Source organism: Fundulus heteroclitus, chromosome 23 (assembly GCF_011125445.2).
Source record: "Fundulus heteroclitus isolate FHET01 chromosome 23, MU-UCD_Fhet_4.1, whole genome shotgun sequence".
NCBI lineage: Eukaryota > Metazoa > Chordata > Actinopteri > Cyprinodontiformes > Fundulidae > Fundulus > Fundulus heteroclitus.
The window spans coordinates 19,333,065-19,358,316 of NC_046383.1; the positions used below are offsets into that span (position 1 = coordinate 19,333,065).

Here is a 25,252-nt window from a genome sequence, read left to right on the forward strand (position 1 = left end):
TTACTTCTGTTTTGTTTTTATTCAACTGAAGAAAATTTTGGCACATCCATGCATTGATTTCTTCTAGGCATTTACTCAGTGTTTGTATGGGTTCATAGTCACTTGGTGACATGGTGATGTAGAGCTGTGTGTCGTCTGCATAGTTATGGTAGCTGATGTTATTTTTTATTATCTGAGCTAAAGGGAGCATGTAGATATTGAATAGGAGGGGACCCAGGATGGACCCTTGGGGAACCCCGCATGTGATTTTTGTCATCTTTGATGTAAAGTTACCTACTGACACAAAAAATTCCCTGTCCTTTAAGTAGGATTTAAACCAGTTGAGAGCTGTACCAGAGAGACCGACCCAGTTCTCCAGGCGCTTTAACAGAATTGAGTGATCGACAGTATCAAATGCTGCACTGAGGTCCAATAGAACCAGCACGGTGGTTCTTCTACAATCTGTATTTATATGGATGTCATTAAAAACCTTGATAAGGGCGGTCTCTGTACTAGGGCTGGGTATCATCTAGGATGAGCCGATTCGATACGATTCTCGATACACAGCTCACGATACGATACGATTCTCGATACATAGCTCAGCTTGATTTGATTCCAATATCGATATTTATTACTTTGAATTGATGCTCAGTGATTCAATCACCAAAATCAGCCAAATATTATGTTTATGTTCTATTTATTGATCACAGACATATTAACAGGAAAATAAAGTGCATTTGCTTCAATGCATTTAACGTGTCACAGAAACCAAAAATGTGCCCAAACATCTGATTTTAGGGTCAAAGGAGCTTCTAAAATCCTGTCGGCCGTTCCACAAATTCGTCTCACTCGCTCTCCTTCGCTGTGAACTGTAATGGTTGCGCTGTAATAACGCCCCCTAGGGTCTTCGGTTCTCCACAATCACTATCAAGCTATTTCTGGATAATGTTCACCTAAACTAGTGCACTTTCACATCTCCCACAGGTGCTGGGTCCCAGGTATTAAGTGTTCACTTATATACAGTAATCTTGTAATTTATTTATTTATTTATTTATGTTCTTTCACTTTCTTTTTTCAAATATCACATTACACATGTCAGCTTACATAATAATATATATGATTTAGCAATGGCATCTAGGTGTTATTCGAGTGTATCTGTTGCTTTATGTCTGTTGGTTGTGCTGTTCTTTTTGTGTCTCTTTCCAGGTGATGGAGCAGACAAAGAAGGTTTTATCATTCTCTCCCTTTTATCTCCTCTTTCTTTCACCTCTACTCTTTTTTTTCTTCTTTCACTTTTTGTTCTTCCTTTACCCTCCCATTGTCATGTCCATATAATTTGAAATTCTCCTTGCAGGAATCATAATAAAGCTATTTACAAGCATAAATCAAGTGGAGCACTATGGCGAAAGCCGTTTGCTCCACTTGTAAAAGCAAAATCTGTCGAGCTCTATCTGGCATTGAGATATCAATTCCTATTGCCATATTGCTAGACAGGACACTGGAAAAAAAAAAAAAAAAAAAAAAAAAAAAAAAAAAAAAAAACGCCCCCTAGAGGTTGGGAGGTATATCGATATTGAAAGCCAGAATATCGATATTAAATCGTTTTTAAAAATATCGATATTAATCTTTATATCGATTTTTATGCACAGCCCTACTCTGTACTGTGGTGAGCACGGAAACCTGACTGGAAAACGTCAAAGCGGCTGGTCGTTGTTAAGAAGGTGTTTAATTGTTGAAATACAGCTTTTTCAATAATCTTACTGATAAAGGGGAGGTTTGAGATGGGCCTGTAGTTCTGGAGTAGAAGTTTGTCTAAGTTGTTCTTTTTCAGCAGTGGTTTGATATTTGCTGTTTTTAGGGACTGGGGGAAAACACCTGACGGAAGGGACGTGTTTATTATCCGAGTCAAATCAGACTCTATGACAGGTAATGCTACCTCCACCTTTGAGCAAGGAGGAACAGGAGGAGCAGCCTGAGCCCTGCAAGATGACCTCCAGCAGGCCACAAATGTGTATGTGTCTGCTCAAACGATAGCTAGTGTCCCAATGAAGCCTTTTCCAGTCACCCACCCGTCCCCTGCTAAAGTTAGTCAATGATAAAGGGATTATTTTTCCCACAAACACATTTGTGTCTGCATAACTACCAAAGTCCCTCATCATTGGCATCATCAGGAAAAATGCAAATTTCAGCAACTTCTAGATTTTTTTTTTAATATGTATGTTTTTTTTTCAGAAAGAAAAGCCAAAATAGAATGAAACCATGGGACAGTCACTCTCTCAACCCATCTACTTCTGTTTTTTCTTTCTTTAATTTTCACGTGAAAGCAAAATGTAAAGATAAAGTGCTGTAAATGACTCAGTGTGCAAAGACTTCAGAAAAAAAGCTGTTGCATCAAGCATATTTGAAAGTTTGAACTAAAACTTCCCAGTTTCACTCTGCATGAGCACAAGTTCTGCTTCTTTTTCCTTCAGACACCAAACTGAGGTGAGCAGGAAAAACAACCAGCTAAGCTGATTGAATCAGTGGAGCATCAATGACCTGACATCAGACGGGGTTAACCACCAGCCATAAAGGCTGTTTGAAAGGTTGACTTGGTGCGCAACTCAACCTGTGCACATCGTCTCAATCACATTAGATGATAGGTTCATTACATTGTGCACACTATTTACTTTTTTGTTTGTGAACAGGATGCAAACACATCCTAACACAAATATATAGTTGCACAACAATGCAAGTGACAAAGGGTGTAAAAAAAGGACACAAAAAGCAAATTGGGAAAGTAAATGCTGGGTAAAGCTAAGTGATAACTGTCAGAAAAGACCGATTACAGTTCAGATGAGGTCCAAATACCGCAATAGCACTGTTATGAATAGCTATATTATTAGACATTTAGGAATTTGGTTTCTCCATGTTCTGCAAATGCATACTTTAGCCTGCTGTAGTTTGCCTTAAACAGCGATAAGTGTTTTTCTAAATATGTCTGAAACTGTGATGAACTGTATTCAGCCATCTGGAGTGCTTATGTATAAATGTACTGTGTGGACTGCTTAGTATTACCTCTGTGTTCCTAAGGTCACAGAGTGTTTTGCTTATCCCTACCCCTTAGCTTGACAAATGAAACCAGGGTTTCCCTAATAAACGCAAGGAGGGGACAGAGTGTCTTCAGAGCGAGTTTGGAGATTTGTATTAAGCATCTCAGCTCCTCTCCTTGCAAGATTTATGAAAACTAACCTCATTGTTGTCTCTCTTTGTGTTAATGAATGTTTTAGGTGTTTGAACCTAACAATCCCACAAATCTCAGTTGATCTTAAGGGATAGACCAAAAAAAAGTATCACACACACTTGTGAAGGGGAAGGACAATTGGTTTTAAATTAAAAAAGTGAAAATTTTATTCCCAAATAAATGCACTAAATTGTGGTTGGGATTGGCCTAAAAAAATGAGAAAGAAAAAAAGGAACATTTCAAGGAGTATCGGCTTTAGCAAGGGACTAAGATTAGGACATTGTTGAATCAAGAGCCAGACTGACGTTCAAAGATATTTGTGACAAAATTGTTACAGGAACAGACACGACTCACAATCCTAGTCTTACCTTAATCTGCAACTTGCTTCGTCTTCCAGGTTTCCTTCGTCTCTCGGGAGAAGGTGCTGTTAGGCAGCAGTACTGTTTGGTGAAGCCTCCCGTTATCTTCAAATGAACTTTGTAATATTTTCACAAGCTGAAGGCTGTGGATTTTAACCCATCTGATAGATGCCCACGGCTCTGTGGTATAGGGAAGGAAAAACATTGATCGCAGATAAAATAAATGGATTCTGGAATATTTTAGACAGGTTTGAAATGTACTTGAAGTAGCTTTATAAGAAACGGGGCTTGACGTTTTTTAAAATTAAATGAGTTTTATTTATAAGCAGGCAGTCTGTAAGCCGCCAGCCTTGCCTGGATGCGCATCTCAGCTGGTTGTTGACGGGGGAGCAGTCGTGCATCAGAGTCGCAGACCTATGAGTCCTTACTCCTTTTTCCTAATGTCTCTTCATGGCGGAATATCGCTTACGTGATGCGAAAGCCTACAGCAACACCATTCTCCATGAAGTCCCGTTTTTTTTCCCCCCTGGAAACAAACAGGAAGGACGCTTTGGGCGGGGCGAATCTCCCCGGTCCAAAAGACCCCCGCCCCCTCAAAAAGATTTATAAATGTCAAGGCATCAAGTTTTTAATCAAATAGAAAGCTTCAGCGTTAGAGATGCATGTTGGCGATTAGAAATAACCAGGATTAAATGTCCAGCGGGACCCTGCCTACTTCTGCCACCTGGTGACCACATTATGTATTGCATACAAGAAATACTGCCCGGCCATTTTATTAGGCACGCTCTGTTCGCCATTTATCCAGATGCATAGTTGATTTCTTAACCATGCATTTGGTAATCTGAACGTCATTTTCGGCAAGACTGAGCATTGGAAATGGGTTTATTTATTTATATTGTGCTATGGAAATGATCTAGCAGCATTTCTTTAATTATTTCAGTGGCAGAGCAGAGGTGGGTAGTAAAGAGTTACAGAGTAGCTTTATAAACAAGTGAGTATTTTTACACTGCTGTACTGTAGAGTCATTACTCAAAAATGGCTACTCTTGAGTAAAATGTCTGGCTACTCTTACCTACTGTGAGTAATTAACACAAAATAAATAAATAAAAAATATATAGAAGTGAGACCCATTTGTTCACAAGCTGTTTTATTCCGATCTGCTTAACTCATTGAGCCACTTGGAGGTCAAATTAATGTCCAGTAAGCAATATTTACACAGGAAATACTTGGCACTATACACACACACACACGTGTGCCTTTTAAATACCAGAATTTGAAATGTCATCTGTTCAATTAAAAAAAATAAATAAAAAAGTTGCTTGAGAAACCCCTACTCTTTAGTAATTTCTTTGTTGACATTTTACTTTTGAGTAAAACTATGTTGATGTAGTGCCACTCTTTAGTAGCATTTTGTCTATTCTAGCCACCTGAGGGTGCAAGGTAGAGTTTCCTATGCCATGAGCCACCCCAAGCAAGATGGGCACAAAGGTAAGTCCTTGAGGAGCACATGTGGAACCTGCTGTGCCAGGTCAAGAGGTCTTTAAAGGTTTAGATCCAACCCAGTATTTTATTTGCATCAGTGATACCAATTTTCCCCTTGAGGTACTATAGCCAAGTCACCTTGGCAAGGTTTAAGCAAAAATGGGAAAAGTAGTAGTTTTAAAGAAATGCGATGACATCTTCCTCACGGCATGAGTTTATTGAAAAGTGTGACCTCCAATCAGTCAGAACCTACAGGGAAGAAAGAAAGTTATAGAAGAGCAAACATGCAGTTATATGCAGAAAGTTCTCATACGTACCCTTCATCTGGGAACCAGCGAAGCTTTAAGTGGTCATTAGTAAGACATCCTGCTGCTCAGAGGTCTGGAGCATCTGTGGAGCATCAGGGTCATGCTCCTTCAGATAGTGGATGTCCTGAACGTAGTCTGTGCCCTTCTCGTGGTTTCTGCTGAAAGTACTATAGGTGCCCGGAGGGTACAGACCATACAAGAGCTGGTAATCAAATTCAGGGTAAGGGTATGGAATGGGGTAGCCCCACAAGCCACCCCCTCCATGACTTGGCATAGTGAGAAGTGGAAGAGGTTGGCCAGGTCCCATATGATCTGCCGGGTAACCAGACTCCTCCGTCTGGTGCTGGTAGTTCCCGAGCTCAGCTTCCTTCACAACATTGGAAGTCTCCCCCGACTGGAGGGCTGGAGCAGGGGGTGCTGGCCCAACAACACTGGTGCCTTGAGGCTGGGTGTTTGCTGTGGCTTCCTCAAAGGCTTTAGGGGCAATAAGCCACTCATGCTCTGGAGAAAGCAAGGAATTTAGTAGTCGTGACTACAAGAAGCAGCCTGTTCATTAGCATCCGCATTTCAGGAACATACCAGGTAGGTTAGCCTGAGCTCCAGACTGTGGGGGGCTGGCAGCATATCCTGCTTGAATAGGCACAGTGGAACCAGCGTCATAATCAGCAGGAACATGTTCAAAAGTACCAGCACCATAGTGTGCTTGTACTGGTAGATAAGAGCCAACATCTCCTGCTTGAGCAGGCATAAAAGAAACATCACTGGCAGCATATTCTGCATCAGGCACTGCCTGAGCATACTGGGGTGGATCTATATATTGCTCCATTGCTTTAGAAGCATCTCCAGGTGAGCTGTAAAAGGAAAGTTCAGCATAACCTGTGCCTGATCCATCATGCTGGTCACTGGGTCTGTTCTGGCCTTGAGATTCTGAGCCTATAGGGGGGAAACAAGAGCATAGGCTTTAACTTAAAACAACAATTTATATTTGTTGCAAACAGATGTGAGAACTGACCTTTTAGTGGAACACCATTTACATCCACAAATAGCAAGGTAACAAGGAAAACCCTGAAACATATCTAACATTAGGATAACCTCACCATTGCTCAAAACATCACACCATAAACATTTACCTTACCTCAAAAATACCTGTGCAGTCACCATATTAAACAGTTGCAGTGACAAAGGAAAGGGGGAGGAGATGGTTTATAAATGCTGAGGAGGGCCAGTTTTTTTTGTCCAATCAGAGCCTTCCTCCCTAACAACACACAGCTGAGGACGATGGGGACCAAAACACAGCAGTGGGCAGTGGCTTGCGTTGTGTTGTTGACTTTGCAGAATCCCTCAGACCGAACATGCTGGTCAACAACATCTGCCTCCCATTGTGCAAAAACCCCCCCAAAATAAATGACATTTAAATAAAGGAAATTTGATTCAGCAATAATCCTACCTGGAAGAGATATTGAAACAATAATTTCAAAGTGTAAGCTGCATATAAACCTTTGAGATTCGGTTTCCATATACACCTTTAACATGTTTACCAGTTGCGAACTGTGTATTCTTCCTATCTTGATTTGTCAATCATACAATTCAACCACTCAAATGAACATGCTAGCCAATTACAGCTAGAGACGTGGTTGGGATTGGGGGTGGGGCGGTGGTAGCGTGGTAACCTGCAAGGTATTGAATCAGTGGCAGGGAGAGTGTGGCTCCATCCAAATACTCTTAATAATAGCTCCTAGCTAAAGTTCTGTAACCTTTAACGGGGTCAGCAGTAAGAACAAAATTATGGGGAGGAAAGGAGCTTTGGGCTGCCGTGCCGATTTTTGGACATCCTTTATCTTTATGTGATGGAAACGCACGTGGAAGAAGCATCCTTGCTGTCGCAGAGTTTCCCCTGCAGAGCTCGGTCAAGCGTGCAGCTTGACCGAGCCGCTGACAGGGCAGCCCACAACCTGTTAGTAAGCACGCAATCAAACAGATAACAATCACTGCGGTTTTAAGAATCTTTTAAGCTATTGACATGTTCTCCTCACTACCACCATGGCTGAGGCAAAAGATCTGAGAAATGTGTACATTTTAATCCAGTGAATGAAAACAGCCAGAGGGAGCAGCAGTGTGGTTTGGCATTTGTGACCAAGGGAAACCTGTGAAGAATCAAGTTTTGGACCCGATAATTCAGCCAAGACACAAGGAGCGGACCTATAGGCTACGCAACATAAACCTGGAAATAATCTTGAATATAGATTACTCCAAGATGCCCACAATGTAATCATCCAGCGTTGTTGCTGGCTGGTTATCTGGGAGAGTTAATTGAGCAACTCCCTGTTGGGAACTGAAATATCCTTCCTAAATAAACAAAACAAAAAACAAAAAGTAGACCACTTCAAAACGATTAGAGTTCAAGCTACTAAATACCTGACTGGACTGTCACGAAGTCTGATCTTGCACAACCACATTCGCTGTTCTGGTGTTTGTATCACTGTTAGTTTGATCTTGGGATTTTGAGCCTGAGAGCAGACATGTACAAATTTGCCATCCACGGACAGATGAATGTTCAGCAAATCTCTGGTTTGGAGTGGCTTGATTTAAAAAAAATAATAAAAAAAACTGTTTCTCTTGCAATAAAGCTATGTGTATTTAGAAGGAGCAAAGCGAAGAGAAAACCTCCACAGGGGTACAAAACAGAGCCCAAATGGATTTTAAACAGTGACAAAATATTAGTGGGAAAGGGAAGATCCTGAAACACCCTCAGAAGAGCTGTGTAGTCATCATACTGAGAGCAAACAGGAAGGAAAGTTGCACTGACGAGGATTTATGTTGCTTTCCATTTACCTCGAGATTTGAAACTAAAGAGAGATTAAAAATGCCAATTTTTGTTCATATGTCAGTGGAACAAAAATAGGTTGTAAAAAGTAGGAGGAAGTCTTCTATATTTACAAATCCAACTTCATGACAAATAAGTGTATGGATCTTTACCTTGTCTGAAAATTCAAGGGCTCTTGGGGGCCCCCTGCTGACTGCAGAGCTTCTCACTTTATTGAACCCTGCTATCAGCTCATCTTACATTTTTAATGGGTTCATTAACACCAGAGCGAGATCATTAGCACAATTTACAACTATGTTGTGAGATTATGTTGCTCATGTTTACAGCCTTATAGATAAATGGAATAATATGCCACTGTTTTTTTTTTATTATTTCTAAATTTAAAATACAAACATTGTTTTTTAGCTCTGATTCCTCACTGATCTGATAATCACAGTTTATGACTTAAGTCTTAAACTGAATTGAGCTATTACTGTTTGTTCCAAACTGGCTTGGACTTAAACGCTCATAATTTTTGAAACTTTAACTTATTAAACTGCAGTCAGTCAATTATTGATGCTTAGAAATCGGTACCTTATCTAGAGTTAGGTCTTACTTTGGCTAACACTGAAATATAGTGGAACATGTTCAATTTTCATTTTGAAATTAACTGGATCATACATATCTAACATTATTTTACCCGTCTGCTGTATTTTGGGCCCCTTGTTGGGAGTCGATGATCTCAGCTGTGTGTTGTTAGGTAGGAAGGCTCTGATTGGACAAAATTGGCCCTCTGCAGCGTTTATAAACCAGCTCCTTCTTATCTGTCATCACAGCAGGTGTTCACCATGGTGACTACGCAGGTCTTGTTGAGGTAAGGTAAATGGTTGTGGTGTAATGTTTTGATCAATGGTGGGATCTCCTTAATCTGTGACATGTTTCAGGGTTTTCCTCTTTGCCTTACCGTTTGTGGATGTTAATGGTGTTCCAGTAAAAGGTGGGCAAGTTTGTTTGCAGTAAATGTAGTAGAGCATGTATCATCATAAAAAGTAAACTTACCCCTCCCACTTCCAGGCTCAAAGCCTCAAGACCATAGCAGACCAAGTGACCCACATGGTGGCACAGGTTATGTGGAACCTGCCTTTTACAGCACCTCTAGAGGTGTTTCTAAGCCAGCAAAAGCAGTGGCACAATACCAAGCTGCACCCCGGTACGTCCAGGCACAGCCAGTGCCTGTTGCCCTTGGCTCAGCTGTCCCTGCTGCAGGACATGCTGCAACAGATGGTTCTCTGGTACCTCTTCAAGGAGGACATGTTGCAGGCTCATACTCACCAGTTCAGTCTGGTTCCCCTGTGCCACTTCCAGCAGCACATGCTGCCAGCCCTCCCCAGTCTGGAACCCGGCCTAATCTACCAGGTAAGATTGCAAGTTGCTACAAGCTGGTTAGGATGGTTTCCTTAAATCCACTAACTCTTTTTCAATTATCCAGAAATGAATTGGTTTATTGCACCCAAACCATTTGAGGGAGCAGCCACTGATGCCCAGCCTCAAAGCACCAGCATTGTTGGCCCACCACTCCCTCCAGCACCACCTGCTCCTGTTCTCCAGTCTGGAGAGACTTCCAATGTTGTGAAGGAAGCTGAGCTTGGAAACTACCAGCAGCAGACGGAGGAGTTTGGTTACCCATCTTACCCTACGGGGCCTGGCCAGCCTCTTCCACCTGTGGCTCTGCCTAGCCATGGTGTGGGTGGCTTGTGGGGCGACCAGCCTCCCTATCCTCTGCCATACCCCTATCCTCCTCCATACCCCTTTCCCTATCCTTACCCTGTTTTTGACTACAGCCTCCTGTATGGTCTGTACCCTCCTGGCACCTACACTACCTTCAGCAGAGACCATGAGAAGGGCAAAGACTACTACCAGACCACCCACTACCTGAAAGACTATGGTTCTGATGGTCCACAGACACCCCAGAACCCTGGAACTGGGCAGCAGAAGGTCTACCCAGGTGTCCCACAGGGGATTTGAAGTGGCTGAGTTCAATCAACCAACTTTCCTGTGAACTTAAGTCTCATTCTTAACTTAAGACTCAATAAATCGGTCTAAAATTTACTTTGCCTCTTGACCTTGTTTAATGAGCTTGTGCATTCTGTTTAACTTGTATGAAGAGTAAACCCCCAACTTAAACTTTGGATGCTGCAATAAAATGATACAAACCGGCCAGTTTGAATCCAAGACTAGACTTTAACTTGACTCAAATTTATAATTTGCCTTAACATTCACAAAGGTGGTGAATGTGTCTTGGCTCTATGCTCACTTAGAGCAGTGTTCTGGGACCTATAGTAAGGGTTTTGAACCACTGACCTGAGGTCTCTTGGGCTCTCAACACTATGCCACCCTCTTGGAAAATCCCTGCATTGAGAATTTAAAATGAATTGGCAAAAACGTTGTCTTTACAGATGCACTAAAGATCTGCCAACCCCATTACCAATTTATACTACTTCTGGGACAAATTAAAGAATTGTCCTGTTAAACTAAATTTAAGCTTTCCTCCCAGCAAAACTAAGGATTTTAACCACATTGCACTTGGGTGACAGGTTTGCTAAAACTTAAAATGCATCACACATTCAACAGTACTATGGATATACACCCATGCTGCAAGTTGTATTAAAGATAATCCTGAATCTTGTAAAGCACACTTTTCCAACCAGTTGACCGTAAGCAAACTTGGACTTATCATGCAGATCTGCAGGCCTATGTCCAGACTGAGCTCCAGAGACCATCTTTAGTGCTGTTATTTAGATAGCAGGTATTTGCTGTAGTAATTTAGACTTTTGGTTAGAGCCTAAAAGGTGAGGGTTCAGTCCAAAACCACTCTGGAGCCTTTGGGGACAATTGGGACCGCACTCACCAAGCATAGCCCTACGCTCTGACAAAATGCAACCTTGCAGTCCTGATATGGGAACAAGATATAAAAAAGGCCTCTCCACAGGTATCAGTGAATACATATAAATGACTTGGAAATGTCTCTATAGAGTTCTGTGGTCAAAAAAGATAAAAATTGAGCATCGGCCTGAACCATTGTGTTTGGAAGAAGGGAAATTATGTTAGAACACCTAAGGGCCTCAAATACATACGCGGAAACATGTATTAGGGCAAATCTTCTAAGGGTGCAGGAAACTCTTACATTTATGGGGATAATATATGGGATAGAGCACTGTAAAATTGTGGACTAGAACCTTTTAAATCATACCATTGCACAGAGTACTAGTTTACAACATGAGGCTACCAACACCAATGTACAGGTCAAGTGAGTCAATAACTGGGTCATGCTCCGATGGCGCAGGGGTAGAGAGCACAACCCATGTATGGAGGCCTTAGTCCTCGACGTGGCTGACTGATGTTCGATTCCGGCCTGTGGTCCTTTACCACATGTCTCATCCACTCTCCTATCAGCCTACTTTGATAAGAATGCACCACTAGTGCTGCATAAACCCAGAAAAAAATGGGTTAAAAACGTTTCCAGCAGTATTCTGACGGAGATAGAAATGGCTGTGTTGGGTGAAGGCTGATTTGGCCATTTCTCTACGAGAAATACCCATGTGGAACTCATCACTGCCACTAAATCTGCCATCAGGAGCAACAATCTGGCTGAAAGAGAGTCAGAACAAGTTAGGATGAAAATAACAGCTACTCTCTCCAATGCCAGACCGCCTTCTTCTAACCTCACACCACAGGAAAGGAAAGCCATAGAAGCCCTTAGCCAGGACCAAAAATATCACCATATTCCCTGCTGACAAAGGAAGGTGCACTGGGGTCCTCACACTCCTGATTACCAGGACAACATTTTTACACTGCTGAGTGACACCACTACATATGAGACCTTGAAAAGAGATCACAGACTACCAACTTGAAAAAGACGAGGTAATCAACTGGGGGTATGTCAGATATAATAATTGATCAATTATTAGCAATTAAATAATGAAAAGGGTTCTTTTGCAGTTTCGGGGAAGACGTACTGCAACTAAAACAGAAATGTCTGCTCAAGCCTCCAAAATTATGGGATTCTACAAATTAGGCCAATATTTTGGATACTTGTAAGACCATCATGATAAGACCATTTTGAAATCAGCTGAGGATCAAAAGCTCAAAGGTCAAGCTTTGAGGATATTCCATCCATCCATTTTCCTACACGTTTATCCCTCATGGGATCACAAATGGTGCTGGTGCCTATCTCCAGCTAGGGGTACACCCTGGACAGGTCGCCAGTCAATCCCAGTTGAGGATATTCCGTGGGGGACAATTTAAAAATATTTTATTTCATATTCTGATAAATACTTTTCTTGATTTATTATCGTGTGTTTTCCTATTAAAATAATTTATGCTTGGGATTGAAAGAGCTGTTTTTAGAGGAGGGGCACAATCAGCAGGGTCAAAACAAAACAAATTGTACAATTTGCAGAAATGCCACTGTAGGAGCAGAGTTTGACCTATGGGATGCAATTTCATGCAGAGGTTGTGATGAAGTAGATACCCACTGGGTTAAAGAAGCAGATAAATAACCACATCTTCCTAGGCCATATGCCCTCATCCTGCTTAATGTTCCTTTGGAATAAAAAACTTTTTTTGTTCAAATTAACTGAATAATTACTGTTACTCCTCCAACTATATCAGCAGTCCCTTGAATTACATCAGAGGGACCTCTGATAGCTCTGGAGACATGTTGATTTTAACTGCTTGCTTGTTGGTTGTAACATTTCTGTGCTGTTCTTTCTGGGATGCTCTTGAGGGGAGGAAAAATACTTACATAAAAGGAAATGATTTCAGAATTATGGTGCTTTATCTGACTTTATTTAATGCTTCCTTGTTTGTTTAATGCTTTACTGTTCACGAAGAGCACTTTGAATCGTCTTGTTACTGAAAAGTGCAAAATAAATAAACATGCCTTGCCTAATACAAGCCACAGTTGTTGTTTTTATTGTTTTATTGTTATTCCTTTTATTAGTTTTATTATTTTTCATTAGGTCATTCATTATGTCCTGCGTGATGCCTGCCTGAGACAGAGGGGGAGTGGAGGAGTTTCCTTGCCTCAATGTATAATGGATGTTTATACATTCTTGAAAAATGAAAAGCTTTTGGACAAGGTTTATGCCTACACATTGGATGACCATGTAATTCTGATTGTTGGAAAAGGTCTGATATTTGGATGTTTAGTTTAGCGTAGTCCAGTTTATTTGATGTGAGTTTATTTAACGTACATATTTTTTCCCCTTTATTTTTGTTTTAGATCACATGATATAAGGGGTAGATTGTTGTACTTAAGTTTTGAGAGAAGCTTCTGCTTTAAACTCTGCAGGGCTTGCAGCTCCCTGTGCAGTAGCACAGTTGGCTATGTCTACTGTTATTGTTTTTCTCTTGCTGGGACCTGGGAAAGTTCCAGCAGACACTAGAGGGTGAAAAACTGTGGTGTGACATCAATGGGGTCAGAAGCATTAGAAATTTTAGGGATTACACATCGGCTAGGGGAGGAGTGGCTAATGTGCGGTTTACCAGCCGCGTGTGGCTTTTCTCTCCGTCCCGTGCGGCTCACGGTGACGTTAATGGTCTGCCAAGGTTTTTGTTTTAACTGCAGTTAGTGGAGAGTTTTATTTTGGATAATCTTTAATTTTTAAAACTTCCACTACCATCTCGATACATGTCTGAATTTCAATCATCTTTACAGTTGCTTTAACCGAACCTTTAGCATAGCATCAATCCCCGGTACCAGGGGACGAATGTATTTTTTTTTAATGTCTTTTAATTATTTTAAGTCCACATAGTAAAACACAGACATATCCACAGAAATTTCTGATTGTAAATGCTTGTACAAACCACTTCAAACACCTCAAAAACTATAAGCAGTTGAATCAGAAAGAAAATAAACCCCAGAAACATCGTGACTCCATATCTAGGTCTCAGCTGACGCCTTTACAACTGTTATAACCCCACATCGCGTCTTAGCCGAACCAAATGAGCACATAGACTGCTAAAGTATCCATTTTGTCCCCGCTAATGCTCTTCAGCCAGGGATTTACCTCTTCTCACACCTATCTGTATTTTTTTCAAGTATTTTCGCTCCAGAGCGTAACTGAAAGGAGCGTGAGACGACCGTGTAGTGCTCGTCTCGAGGCAAACGTGAATGCAGTTGCGACCGAGGGGTCCTGCTAAATCCCGCCACAAAAACAATTTGTTCATATCAGACTTAATGTTGATACGTGTCTGACTGACGTTTATCAGACATTCGTCAAAATAAATAAATCGTCCCATATTGCTTCAAAACGTGCTCAACATTATCCAAAGAATGGATGATTCAATATTTAACGGGACAAACATGACATTTGGGGAAAACAACTGTCTTGTTGGGAAATTTTGTTGGGAATCTTCTGATGTAAATAGTGTCTGGGGAAGGAACAGATGTTGGAAACCCATCATCCATACTTGGGGTAAAGGAAGGTAAATTCCTCCTAAACGTTTCTTTGTTTAGTTGAGCCGTCATATAACATGACCCAGGGCTCATTTTAAGGCCATTTAAAAAAAAAAAAAAGGGTTTTAAAAAAAGCAAAGGCTGAACATAGTGAGATATCAGTGGGAGAGATGTTACCTTGCCCAGTTTTCAGCTGCATTCTGTGTATTTATGCTTGGAAAATGCAGCGGTGCGGTGAGCTGTTGTTGGTAACCAGAAAAACAGGGAGAAGCGTTTTAGACGTTTAAGTATCCTTAGCCGTTGTGTTTTTATAAATGTGAGGGAGTCCGATTGGATAGCTTTCAGAAATAGAGGGGACACGTCCCCTTTACACATAATTATTGTGACTTCCATGGGTTACATCTTGCATGAAAATGACACTAATGGAAAAGGGACTGAATTGGTAGAACAGAAAGGAGGAGGTTAGATCAGACCAGACCTTTTCTGGGGACTGGGTCCATGCTGTTCTTCTTCTCATGAGAAGACAATAAATTCTGACTTTGATGAAATCACCAATCTCTGTCTTGGTAATTAAGGAAAGCAGAGAGAGTTTTTTTCTGGATACAAGACTCTAGATAGAGATACATATATTTTTTGGGTTGTATTAATAGTAGTTAGCGCTAAAACACGAAGCAAATCCCATTGTTCTGCAATTTGAAACTAGAATACGTTGAACTCAGCATTGTTGTCAGTCCCAATTCCCACTTTAGAGACAAATCAAAGGCGGCACATCTTGGGGAGATCAGCTGCAGGGATTACCCAGTGGATGGTCAGCAAGGACACTCAATATTGACGGCATGAAAAAAGACAACAGGAAGAAATATTACTAAAACTATATCTCTGTACTCAGGCGATCAATTTAGTGGTCTTGTTTTGCTGAAAACATTAAAATCTATACAGTCAGGAAAAAAGAGGTTGTCTTTTCCAGGGGTCTGGTCAAAGAGCAGCTGAGGACCAGCGATATGCAAAGAAAGGGAGTAAATGTTGGTACCTCTATCATATTATCAGTTAAGTGATAACCCCCCCCCCCCCCAAAGAAAAGAAAAAATAAAAGAAATAAAATAAAAAGCGAAAAAACCAAACAAACCGGAATTCAATACTAACAGAAGCCTTTAAAGGATAAAAACTAATTTTATATTAACAATATCAGATTCTGAGCTTGAAATACATTATCCATGCATAATCAATTTCAAATTAATTGAATAAAGCACCATATTCATTTAAATATCTGATAAAAGCACTGGTAATAAAAACTACAACTAGTCCTGATATTATTCAAATTCTACCTTTCTAAGTTATAAAAACAACATGGATTCTGGTCACTTTTCCTCAGTGACTCTGGCCTCAAGGTTTATGATCTAACATGAACAGAGATAGTCCAGCCTACAGCTGCATGAGGAGCACAAACTGCTCAAAACATAGATTTTAGCTGATCTGTTGATTTTAATGGTGTTGTATGATGACATATTTCTCCAAATTCAAAATAAAACACAATGTGGGTCTCAAAAGACACAATTAGAAAATGAACGGCTTTGGTTTAATTTTCTGTTCTTGATTGCCACTCTTCAGCAGCTGTGTGTCATTGGCTTGTTAAGCTCTGATTGGTCAGAGTCGGTCTCTGGTAGGATTTATAAACCATCATTAGTGCACTTTTCTTTACTGCTGGTCTTCAACATGATGGCTGGTCAGGTCCTCCTGGGGTATGGAACATTTTGATAATGTATTTTTGGATATTTGTTTGACTTGTTTATTCTATTTTTATATATCTTTCCAGGGTTTCCCTATTTACCTTGCTTGTTCTGGATGCTCGTGGTGCTCCTGTCAAAGGTATGGTGTTTTTCACTTTCAAGTATTTTTAATGAAAACCTACGTTTGTTAAACCCAGGTGTTCTTCCACAATAAGTACAAAAGGCCAACACCAGAGCAGCAGTGACACCGATGCAGGGGGAAATGTTGCCTCTCACAGGAGAGCAGCTCCTGGCTACACTGCACCTGTGTCCTACAATGCTCCTGCTGGTGTCTTCAGGCAAGACCCCAGTCTGACCCAGCCCCAGTTTGTTGGTGTGAGCTCCATGCCTGCAGCTGGATACGCTGCCACTTCTGGTTCTGTTCCAGCAGGATATTATAGCACTGGGGCCTACATGCCAGGACATGTTGCCAGCTCTCAACAAGCTGGAGTTGCTCAGTCCTCTGTTCCAGGTAACTAGTCCCAAATGTAGTTCAAATATCTTGAAGAAAACTTTCCTAACTTAAATCACGTTTGCACCCTCTCCAGAAGCAAAGTGGTCTAAGGCTCCTCAAGCCTTTGAGGAAGCTCCAACAAATGTCCAGGGTTCTAGTGTCATTCTCCCTCCTCTTCCACCTCCTGGACCTGTTCTCCAGTCTGGGGAGACTTCAAATGTTGTGAGGGAAGCTGAACTTGGGAGCTACCAGGACCAAACTGAGGAGTTTGGTTACCCAGCTTACCCTACGGGTCCTGGCCAGCCTCTTCCACCTGTGGCTCTGCCTAGCCATGGTGTTGGTGGCTTGTGGGGCGACCAGCCTCCCTATCCTCTGCCATACCCCTATCCTCCTCCATACCCCTTTCCCTATCCTTACCCTGTTTTTGACTACAGCCTCCTGTATGGTCTGTACCCTCCTGGCACCTACACTACCTTCAGCAGAGACCATGAGAAGGGCAAAGACTACTACCAGACCACCCACTACCTGAAAGACCATGGTTCTGATAGTCCACAGACACCCCAGAACCCTGGAACTGGGCAGCAGAAGGTCTACCCCAGTACATCCTAGAGACCTGAAGGGAGATGGAGGTAGGTTCAAGTTCAGTACATGCAGATGCCCTGTATCATAACCCTTGACTGAAACTTGTGTTTTCTCTTTAGATGAGATGCCTGAGCCTTGGTGGATGAATTTACTGTTTCCAAATAAACTTTTTAAAAATAACTGACTTTGCATATTTTGTACACTTGAGGGAATGTAGTCCAATCTCTCAGCCCCAAAAGGAAATCTATACAAACCATAAGACTTGGTCACCTAATGACCAAGGGAAAGAATATTTGTGTTTCTATCATGAATGGGTATTTCCATGAGAGATCCTATATAAACTTTAATTTGGTATTTTCAAAGATTTGTAGTAATGCCATCATTAAAATCTCCTTTGGACATCGTTTTCCAAAGGCTGTCTGCTGAAAATGTTTCCTCCCTCTATACTGCACATCTGCTTCAGGAGTTATGAAGTGTCAGTGGAAAAAATGTCCTAGATTAAGGTCACTCTTCAAAATATAGTTGGTAGTTCCAAACGTGTCTTGAATCTGCTTCAGTTCCACATGAGGCTCCATCAAAAGCTGTTGCTCATATAGTTTGACGATAGGCGCACACAATTCATCCATTGTAGCATCTGTGATCGACCTCTTGGTCTATTGTAGACAGCCGAAGATGTGCATTTAGCTGGGTTGCTTAAATCTGATTTGAATTTTTTTTTTTTTTTTTTTTTTCTGAACCTGAATTGGGCTTTGAAACAGATAAATACCAGGACGCATCGATCACGCTATGTCAGGCTTGGCTTTAGCTCTAATCCTAGATTTCTAAATTTGGCTTTGGTGAAACAATCCTCTGGACTCAGTTTCACAAAAGTACTAGCACATTATCATGGCTATTTACACTCTGCAGCTAGCCTGCTCCAGACCAGGTTTAGTTAATCCTGGGGCTTTATCTGTTCAGTCTGTGGTCAAACTGAGAAACCAATGTGTTTTGTCAGTTAATCCATTTACTTATCTGTGTGCTTTATTTTATTAGCCCAGCATTAAAATACCAGTGATACACATTGGTATTAAGTCTAGTTATTTTAAAATTGAAAGCCTATGCCATTAACTTATTCATGTGTAGATTACTACTCTTCAATTGTTTGTGTTCTGAGTTTGACAAAAAGGCCTTTTGTAGACTTTTGCATGTTGAGGGCATTAAAGAAATGGCTGAAAAAGCAAAAGAGAAATGGTTTTATTTTATTTTTTTTAACCACAAATGGTTTCAAACTAGAGCTATGAGATGAGGCGTGTGTCTAGTAGTGGAGAGGGCGTTTCTGCAAAGCTCATATCGAGGCTTGCTTCATTTAGGGGAAGAGCAAAAAATGAGGATGCCTCTAACATTCTTAGGATTAATTAGATTTGCCTACCAAGAAATGTATATTCACTGTTTATAGGTGAGGTGCATTAGCTGGCCCACTAACATCCCTTTATCAACATCAGAGGAGTTCAGCATTATTGGAGGGTGCCTTTCTGTGCTGTTTCCATTTTATGACGACACTGCTGAGCTGTCTGTAGAGGAAAATGTTTCCGCCACCAAAGTGGTTCCCCTCCTGAACATGTTGGAGCAAAGTCAGCCTCCTTCAGGAGGAGATAACAAAGCCAGCACATCAGAAGTTGGAGACCACCTCACCAGGCATCTATGGGAAAAGCTTCAGACTGTGCAGACCATGAGCATCCTATCTCTAGCTACCCTCCTTGACTCTAGACTCAGTCATAGGTTTTGGTTGATTGTATGTTTTATGATAGTTTGAGTTTTTTTTTTAAAAAAATGCTGTTTTGGATTTTCTTCTTTTGCTCACTGTATATAGTCGTTTATCTTTAATTTAATTTTCTCAATAAAAATGCTAAAACAAACTGGTTTTAAAAAAAATCTAAAACCAATAACTGCTGAAAACTCTTATTTCTGAATAAACTCTCCCGTTTTGCACATCATTGTCCAAGTTGCACAAGTACTTTAAATTTCTCAATCCATGCCATTTCGTTAAAGTGACAAAAAAAATACAGAGCCCGCCAAAAATAACATTGTACTTAGAAAAAATATTTTAATATACAAATGTGATAATCACAAGATACATTAATGGTTTTACTTATTAATGATAATTCCCAAGGGCCCTAAAGAATACAAACAAAAGTAAGCGTCATATTGCTGGCTGAGCTCCCATAACTCCTTAAAGCTCTACACTGGCCTATGTAGTTTGGCGCACACAACTCATCCATTGTGATCAACCTCTTGGTCTTTTTTAGACAGCCGACGAGACACATTTTTTCTCCATTTTATGTGAATTATCTAATTTTGTTAAGTTTCATCATATCTCATCAGTTAAATTATCTCCTTTGGTTACAGGGAGCATGATTCGTTTTTCTTCTTGTACTATCAACCAATCACAGCTCTTAAAAGACAGCGTCACCCCTAGCAACGGGGTCAACCACACCTCTAGACTAAGATAAAAAATTCTCTCGTCTCTTTGCTCAGAGTCGCTCTCAGCAGCTATCTGAATCAGTCTTAAGCCAAGACTCCAAGGTAGGAATCTTTAGGCTAAGATAGGAGCTCTCTGAGAGGACTCAGAATCTTTGTGAAGACGGGCACTGACCGCTTTCTTCTTCTTCTTTTGTTTTTTATTGGCAGATGGCAACCAACTTAAGGTGCATTTACCGCCACCTACCAGACTGGAGTGTGGTCATCAATGCACTGACTGCTTTGGCTTCTCCTTCTTCTTCTTCTTTTTGTTTTATGGCGGTTGGCAAACAACTTTCAGGTGCATTACCGCCACCTTCTGGACTGGAGTATGAACCAGATGTCTAATCCCTATAATCTCCCTATTAGACCTGTTTTCCTAAGAAACCTAAACACGGATTTAAAAACCACATCTCCAGAAGATTTTTGTAGCAGATCTCTAATATTTAATTTAACTTTATTCCTATTTAACTCTTCTACTAATTCCTCTCTTTCTAGATTATATTTATTACATTCCATAAAAATATGTATAACTGTTTCCAAATTTCCACAAAAATTACATAACCCCGTACTATGTTTATTTATTATTTTCAAAATACTATTTAACCCTACATGTCCAAATCTTAATCTAGATATTTTGGCTTCTCCTCATTTTGAGTGCAGCTCTTCAGCAGCTGTGTGTCGTTGGCTTGTTAAGCTCTGATTGGTCAGAGTCGGTCTCTGGTAAGATTTATAAACCCTCATTGAGGCACTTTTCTTTACTGCTGGTCTTCAACATGATGGCTTGTCAGGTCCTCCTGGGGTATGGGACTTTTCTGTGGAGCAGTTTTGGATTTTAAATATTGTTTATTTTATATTTTCTGTCTATGGTTTCAGGGTTTCCCTCTTTGCCTTGCTTGTTCTGAATGCTCATGGTGTTCCTGTCAAAGGTATGGTGTTTTTCACTTTTCAGATATGACACGATTATTGAAAACCTACGTTTGTTAAACCCAGGTGTTCTTCCACAATAGGTACAAAAGGCCAACACCAGAGCAGCAGTGACACCGATGCAGGGGGAAATGTTGCCTCTCACAGGAGAGCAGCTCCTGGCTACACTGCACCTGTGTCCTACAATGCTCCTGCTGGTGTCTTCAGGCAAGACCCCAGTCTGACCCAGCCCCAGTTTGTTGGTGTGAGCTCCATGCCTGCAGCTGGATACGCTGCCACTTCTGGTTCTGTTCCAGCAGGATATTATAGCACTGGGGCCTACATGCCAGGACATGTTGCCAGCTCTCAACAAGTTGGAGTTGCTCAGACCTCTGTTCCAGGTAACTAGTCCCAAATGTATAGTTCAAGTATCTTGAAGAGAACTTTCCTAACTTAAATCACGTTTGCACCCTCTCCAGAAGCCAAGTGGTCTAAGGCTCCTCAAGCCTTTGAGGAATCTCCAACAAATGTCCAGGGTTCTAGTGTCATTCTCCCTCCTCTGCCACCTCCTGGACCTGTTCTCCAGTCTGGGGAGACTTCCAATGTTGTGAAGGAAGCTGAACTTGGAAACTACCAGGACCAAACTGAGGAGTTTGGTTACCCAGCTTACCCTACGGGGCCTGTCCAGCCTCTTCCACCTGTGGCTCTGCCTAGCCATGGTGTGGGTGGCTTGTGGGGCGACCAGCCTCCCTATCCTCTGCCATACCCCTATCCTCCTCCATACCCCTTTCCCTATCCTTACCCTGTTTTTGACTACAGCCTCCTGTATGGTCTGTACCCTCCTGGCACCTACACTACCTTCAGCAGAGACCATGAGAAGGGCAAAGACTACTACCAGACCACCCACTACCTGAAAGACCATGGTTCTGATGGTCCACAGACACCCCAGAACCCTGGAACTGGGCAGCAGAAGGTCTACCCCAGTACATCCTAGAGACCTGAAGGGAGATGGAGGTAGGTTTAAAATCTCTAACTCCAGAAACTCTTGTAATGTTTGGATTGAAAAACTTTACTGATTCTCTTTCAGATGACGTGCCCTCTTGGAAGACGACTGTCTTTAAATAAAGCTCTTAAAATATTTACTGGTTCTCTGTGGAATTGATGTGAAGGCAGGAGTTTCTGCTTTTGTTTAAGCAACCCTTGGCATGTGTGCTGTAAAATGGCTTGAGACCGGCTCAAGCATACTGTAACTTGGTGCTGTTGACCTGCAGTTTATGTAGATGAGGAAAATGGTTGGCTTATGGGAGGTCAATGAAGATTTCTGGGGGGGGGTGGGTGTCTCATTGGTACTAAAGGAGCTACTGCTGTAGTTGGTTGGGGATGTGAGCTTGTCAAAGTGTGTTTATATGGAGACTTTAATTTTTTTTTCATAAACATTTATGTATTAAAAGCTAATGTAAGAATATTGCCAAATCATTTAAGATAAATCCAGTAACAAGATATGGGAACAACCCATAAAAGACTTTATGGAAATTGGCAGGCTTCCATACCAGTGTTTCCTAAGCTCAATGTTAGCCCGTGTGACGTATTCCATCAAACTGGTACTTAAAATTGCCAATAATGCACAGATTCAGCGTTTCCCTGACACTTGTCCATCCGGGCTTTTTCAAGTGAAGTCGGTACATTATAAGAGGCTTGCAACCTATTAACTGGCATTTCTACACATTTGGGTGGATTGCACAACCTGGTCATCGTAATTAACCAAATGCACCAGATGCAAAACATTTTCAATCGGGATAATGTGTCATTTCACCACTTTCCTCTCGTGCAGAACTGGTTTCAACACCATCCACATTTTACAGCACAGCATCTTCCATTTTTAACTCGGGGGGGGCTTCTCAGCATGGCAATGGAAGGTTTATGATCTCAAGGCTCAGGTGCCCGTCCTTCAGGATATGGAAGGGGCTTGTGACCTAATCGTAAGGATAGAGCCGTCATTCAAGACTGTTCTCATGTCTCACCAATGAAGATATTGCCTGACGTTGCTGAAATTATCTGGTCGGATCCAGCTAGGTGAAGAGATGTGTAGGATTTGTTTTACTTCACAGTACTTTGAACCTGTACTGGTAGCATAGATCTGATTAAAAAACCTTTGGATCCATTAATCCAATATTGATGTACATTTATATGTGCCTGGCTTTATTTAGAATAGAACGACTGACATGCGAAGTTAGTCATTTTTATCCCAATTATATTTCTGCCTGTCCTCGTTTCCGATTTAAACCAGTGGCACAAACGGCTGTGAACAATATTTGAACACATTAGTGATTGAAGATTGTATTAAAATTTTGAGAGAAGTTTTGATTTAACCTTTGTAGGGCCTAAAAACATGTAATCCTGTGCAGCAGCAGAGTTGGTTATGTCTACTGTTGTTCTTGCTGGGACCAGGGAAATTTCCAGCAGACACTAGATGGTGAAAAACTTTGGGACATTTTGCATGAAAAAGGCACCGGTATAAAAGGGACTGAATAGTTTTGTCTAGTTACAACAGAATAGAGGTGAGATAAGACTAGACCTTTTCCGGGGACTGTGTTCTGTTGAGAAACTTACCTTTTGGAGAAGCACAGTGTTCATTCATGACATAGTGGAGGCTAAATCAGTGAAATGGGATTGTTTTAAGGAATGTTACTACAGAGACATTCTGTTTTCATGGAGGTTGAGATAGCTATAACTCAAAAAGGAAGAAAGACGCAGGTGTTAATCTTCAAGAAAGAAGTAGACAAAGACTAGATGAGATGACACTGACCAGAGACCAGATGATGGGGAGACCCAACTTTACAAGATGTAGGCAGGCTCCAGTGCTGAGCACATCCCACCTTCAGGGCGTAGATAATTCAACAGAAATATTATATAACATTGTGTAAGAGATAAGTCAGAATATTCTTGGCTCAAGGCCGCAGCTGTTGGTAGAAGCGAGGAGGATCCATGGATCAATACATGTTTTTTAATATTCAACTCTCAATACATTTGGATTAACTTTGAATTCTGTTTGTGGTGTTGTGCAATCAGCCAAGTAGGATAAATCATACTGCATTGAAAACAACATGAAACATGAGACTTTTACAGACACCAGGGAACTGTTATCAGAGCAGGGGGCCACTGTATAAAAAAAAAAAACCTGGCCAGCTCTCACAAGGGAGAGCTGACCAGAAGATACAGTCACCTGGCTCAGAATGGGTTCGGACACCTACGAACATTTGCAGGCAATGTAAAACAAATTTCTGTGAAAACCCACATCGAAACTTAACAGCCGACTGCAGTGGATAAAGTCTGTTACATTTCTCAGCTGTTGCAGGAAAATTGAGCTGAATCGGGGCGGAGCGGTATCCTCTCCTGCGGCCACACCAAGCTGAGAGGAAATCATTTCATTGCATTGATAAAATAAAGTGTCCTAGAGGTATTGATTTTACTGAGCAAATTATTCTTTCAAATGTTATTTTCTCAAATAGTGTTTTGTTTAACTCAGGATTTGCATTGTGTATAGGTTGAAACACATACCAAATGTTCTAAATTAATTAAGCTTTCAACTATTGTCCTAATATCAGTTGTGTGGGCTGATATTTACCAGACAATACCTAACAGACCGAGAGTTATTTATTAAACATTAAATAGCCTATAACAGTGCGTAATGGCAAAACAGTGATTAATTAATGTCAATATGTGTCGTTAATTTCCAGAATAAAAGAAAACATATTTAATTTACCACCTAACAGGGACTGTTATTTCCTGACTGTCCCTGCTGTTCTCCTTCTAATGTGAAAATGATCAATTCTGGTCTAGTTTTGCTGAAGACATTAAAATCTCAGTAAGATATCCTGTTAGAAAAAAAGATGCTTTCCATTCCAGATGGTCTGAGGAGCAGAGATATACCAAGTGAGTGAGTAAATCTTCGTACTGCTCTTGTATTGTAAGTTAAGTGATAAACCTGGTTTCCCAAAACAATGCAGAAAATAAATAACAAAATAGCTCTTAAAGGAAAAAAGCGCTAATTATAACCTATTATATTAACCATATCAAATATTGAGCTTGAAATACATAATCCATGCATAATCAGTTTAAAACTAAGTGAATAAAGCACCATATTCATTTTAAAGTGTGATAAAAGCACTGGTAATAAAAACTACAACTAATCCTGAAATGATTCAAATTCTACCTTTCTAGGTTATGAAAACCAGATGGATTCTGGTCAATTTTTCTCAGTGACTATGAACTCAAGTAGGAGGCTTCTTCTTCTGTACTGATCTGAACTAAAGGGCAGATACAACCTTCAAGGTTCATGATCTAACATGAACAGAGATAGTCCAGCCTACAGCTGCATGAGGAACACAAACTGCTCAACACATATTTTAACTGATCTGTTGAATTTAATGGTGT

At 40.9% G+C, this 25,252-nt stretch overlaps 3 protein-coding genes across 9 annotated transcripts; 2 read left to right on the forward strand and 1 right to left on the reverse strand.

Moving 5' to 3' along the window:
* Nucleotides 1-5,241: 5,241 nt before the first annotated feature.
* On the reverse strand, nt 5,242-6,525 carry LOC110369099. 2 transcript variants are annotated; one of them, XM_021321145.2, is made up of 6 exons: nt 6,487-6,525; nt 6,364-6,416; nt 6,228-6,284; nt 5,931-5,978; nt 5,361-5,852; nt 5,242-5,292 (listed from the first exon to the last, which is right to left on the reverse strand). In XM_021321145.2, the coding sequence occupies exons 1-5, from the start codon at nt 6,510-6,512 to the stop codon at nt 5,386-5,388; spliced, it is 651 nt and encodes a 216-aa protein (XP_021176820.2). In that variant the 5' UTR covers nt 6,513-6,525; the 3' UTR covers nt 5,242-5,292; nt 5,361-5,385. The 2 variants fall into 2 exon arrangements, with proteins under 2 accessions (XP_021176820.2, XP_021176819.2); XM_021321144.2 differs by having other exon boundaries at nt 5,931-6,284.
* Nucleotides 6,526-8,957: 2,432 nt separating this feature from the next.
* Nucleotides 8,958-10,213, forward strand: LOC105932677 (leucine-rich repeat extensin-like protein 5). Its single transcript, XM_021321171.2, has 4 exons — nt 8,958-9,028; nt 9,099-9,151; nt 9,229-9,570; nt 9,644-10,213. The coding sequence occupies exons 1-4, from the start codon at nt 9,003-9,005 to the stop codon at nt 10,177-10,179; spliced, it is 957 nt and encodes a 318-aa protein (XP_021176846.2). The 5' UTR covers nt 8,958-9,002; the 3' UTR covers nt 10,180-10,213.
* Nucleotides 10,214-16,287: 6,074 nt separating this feature from the next.
* LOC118556163 (leucine-rich repeat extensin-like protein 5) lies at nt 16,288-23,621 on the forward strand. Of its 6 annotated transcripts, none has more exons than XM_036127149.1 (5): nt 16,288-16,353; nt 20,789-20,841; nt 20,923-21,219; nt 21,298-21,832; nt 21,906-21,989. In XM_036127149.1, exons 1-4 carry the CDS (start codon nt 16,328-16,330, stop codon nt 21,810-21,812), a joined length of 891 nt encoding a protein of 296 aa, XP_035983042.1. In that variant the 5' UTR covers nt 16,288-16,327; the 3' UTR covers nt 21,813-21,832; nt 21,906-21,989. The 6 variants fall into 6 exon arrangements, with proteins under 6 accessions (XP_035983042.1, XP_035983039.1, XP_035983040.1 ...); XM_036127146.1 differs by having other exon boundaries at nt 16,312-16,353; nt 20,789-20,844; XM_036127147.1 differs by lacking the exons at nt 20,789-20,841; nt 20,923-21,219; nt 21,298-21,832; nt 21,906-21,989 and adding exons at nt 16,428-16,480; nt 16,556-16,852; nt 16,929-17,463; nt 17,536-17,596 and having other exon boundaries at nt 16,323-16,353.
* The last annotated feature ends 1,631 nt before the right edge of the window (nt 23,622-25,252 follow it).